Source organism: Phytophthora parasitica (assembly GCF_000247585.1).
Source record: "Phytophthora parasitica INRA-310 unplaced genomic scaffold supercont2.3, whole genome shotgun sequence".
Classification (NCBI taxonomy): Eukaryota; Oomycota; class Peronosporomycetes; order Peronosporales; family Peronosporaceae; genus Phytophthora; species Phytophthora nicotianae.
The window spans coordinates 2,816,273-2,819,155 of record NW_008648989.1 but is presented as its reverse complement, the minus strand read 5'-3'; the positions used below and the strand labels follow the sequence as shown (position 1 = coordinate 2,819,155).

The following is a 2,883-nucleotide window of genomic DNA, read 5'->3' as shown; positions in this document are numbered from 1 at the left end:
CAGCCCCGCTGCATCGTACATCAGTGCCCTCCACAACACCCCAAAGCTTCAACCGAGTCAAAACGTCTTATGCTGATCAGCATACAAATCAAAGCTTCTCTTCATGACCGGTGGCTTATTAAAAATTTCTTTAATGCCAAATGAACCACCTCCAGCTCCATAAGCACTTGAGTAGCCAGGAACTTGCGTACATGTTGCAGGAAGTCCAAATCCACCATATCCAAATCCAAATAGGACACTTCCTGTACCAGGAAATGGAGCTTCAAAGCTGGTTGGAAAAGACGACGGTGCGAAACTTGTGCTAGTCGATGTACCCGTCTGAGGACCTCCACATGGAACCACAGGAGGAAAACTAAATCCACCACAGACGCCAGTAAAAGACGTAGATCCTGTTCCACTAGTAACACGGCCAATAGAACTGGTAGCATTTGCAGCACTACTCCCAGTCGATCCAGAAGCAGAACCTGAAGTACTTAGGCCACCAGCAGCACTAGAAGTCGGAACGTTGGTTATTGACGACGTCATCGTCGAACAGGACGGAGGTGCGCTTGCTCCAGCCATCTTAGACGAACTACCGAAGCTCCAGAGGATTAATTCTCAGAGCACCACGCGCTTGGGCTCAGTACCTGTGACTTTGAGCGCAGAACTGGACCGACAAAGACACTGTTCGCCCACTCAGCGTATTTGGGATTGCGGGAGCTCTGCAGTTAATAGAAGGATATTTATCACCACAACTAGAGACAGATTTATCACGAGGGACCACAAGTAATTCCATTCGCTGAAAATAGGATTATTTTCAACTGATGCAGAATCTGCATTGCATTTTAATTTTTTGTCGCTCAGGGCGTGATTAGTGGTGCTTCGTTGGAGAGGAGCGGTGAGAAGACGTAGATCCCAGTGGGCAGAAGATGCGCGCACTTCCCGACCTCAGTATCCACCGGTAAGTGCAGACGCACATGACGGCCCCCGTAGGCTTTTGCTAATTCAATCGTTGTCTTTGCGAGAGCTACACGCACGTAGGACGCAATATTGGAATATGTATATGAAACCTGAGGCAGTGGGTACGAAGATCCTGCTGACGCCTATTCTATACGTCATGAAGAGAAGCTACAGCTTTTCGACTACTATTTAGTGTTCTTCCAGCTTACGTTGGAGGTCAAGGTACAGTTTTCTTCAATATTGACAATACGTATTACTATGTTTTAACGTGTGTAGTTGTCTAGCTGTGCTTACTTAGCCTTGAATGCGCCTACAGTCAAGCGTAGAACTTTGGGGAATTGAACTTCGCTGAGAGCCTGAAACAATCCGCTTGCTACTCTAAAAGCTGGACTAAACAGAACATTCCGCTCACGCGCACAGCTCAATGTTTAACAATATTCTAACTTACCATCCAACTATTCCCCAATGCGCAGAAAACACGTTGTTAACCACCACAACGACAACTCCGCGTGCATAATTACACAATAAACATTCGCCTCGCCAATATTTTAATCTAAAATAATACTTTTGAGTTCCTTCAACGTGCGAGAGGTGCTCATGTCCCAATGTTCTCCTTCTTTCTTTGCTCACTTTCAGATTCCTCGGGTGGTGCTCATCCAGGCACCGCTAACACAGAGCTAGTAACAGTGAATGGTGTGGTAACAAGGCCTAGTGCTGTGAAGACGAGGGAGGTATACCTGCGCTGGGCTCATATTCGAGGATGATGCGATTTAATCAGGAACACAGGGTGGGTTATGTTTTATTTTCTTCATAAACATCTATAATATCCTTTAACGACCCTGTACTCTGTTGACATTGAAATTTTATCTTGTTGTCTTCTTTTTCGAGGGCCTTTACTTAAAAGGTAATCGTTGCATTGGCTCACACTGGTTGTCATCAACTGACAATACTCCGTGTTGTGAAACGTTCCTACAGAATATCACAGAGGATATTCTTATTGATGGAAACTCAAATCGTGATTTTATTTTGCTGGGTCATATGTATGCAGCAATCTTATTGGTATCTTTTCACCTCGTTGGTGTATGCGGTGAGCTTTCCGGAGGCGACGAACGGGCACCCTCCAACTACATACTCACCCGGTTGTATTCCTCCTTCTTCTTCAATATCCGCTGTCGTCGCATTGCATCTCCGCTTATTGTGGCCATTCTTGCCACACTTACTGCAACGGTACTTATCTCGTTTCACTACGGATGCTGCGGAAAGCTGGGTGTCAAAAAACGCAGAGACGCGCTTTGACTCTTCATCAGATAAATCCTCCACTGCAATGTCCAACCCCTCTCCACCACAATACCGGGATCTTGAGGCGTCCTCACCACGATTTTGTTTTCTTTTGCTTCCTCTTACAATATCACGCGTATCCTTCACTGGCATTCGCGTTGAAGAGCGTCCGGCTTGCCGGTACATTGGAGGTGGCTTGACGTCATTCGAATCTAGTAATTCGGCTTCCAGGGGCAGCTGGATAGACAGTGATTCGACAGCATCTTGCAAATGCCGTACCAAGTACGCAGAGTGGAAATATTTCCGCACATCATACTGAGCGACGCCCGCATCCTTATTATTGAATCTATCGTAAATTACAGCCTGAATATGCCGACACGGAATTCTCAACTGCTCTGAAACTGTGCATCGGGTACACACACCAGTATACATGTTTACTTCGTATACATGTGCGTTCTTGCTGGTATTGCTGCGCGAGTCAAATGCATCGAACACGTAAAAGATCGGTTCATCGCCTACGACGACGGTTTGCCGAGCCACCAGCAGCTTCTCAGTATTGAAAAGTTTCATTGCGTGGGGCGTAACATCATTCCCTGATTTAATCCACTCAGAAACCACGATCTTACGCTTCTGGATTACGGATAGAGCGCGTGAACAATACGCCAT

The 2,883-nt window shown here is 46.2% G+C and overlaps 2 protein-coding genes across 2 annotated transcripts; both read right to left on the bottom strand.

Annotated features, from left to right (window-relative positions):
• PPTG_02015 (hypothetical protein) lies at window positions 1-711 on the bottom strand. The gene has a single exon (XM_008895406.1). It carries the CDS (start codon window positions 559-561, stop codon window positions 58-60), a length of 504 nt encoding a protein of 167 aa, XP_008893654.1. The 5' UTR covers window positions 562-711; the 3' UTR covers window positions 1-57.
• A 1,229-nt stretch (window positions 712-1,940) lies between these two features.
• On the bottom strand, window positions 1,941-2,883 carry PPTG_02014 (hypothetical protein; the record flags this gene model as incomplete). The annotated part of the gene is made up of 1 exon (XM_008895405.1): window positions 1,941-2,883. The coding sequence occupies one exon, from the start codon at window positions 2,881-2,883 to the stop codon at window positions 1,993-1,995; it is 891 nt and encodes a 296-aa protein (XP_008893653.1). The 3' UTR covers window positions 1,941-1,992.

What these genes read in the sequence shown, in the direction of transcription:
- PPTG_02015 (XM_008895406.1), bottom strand. Translation starts at nt 561, where the DNA reads ATGGCTGGAGCAAGCGCACCTCCGTCCTGTTCGACGATGACGTCGTCA.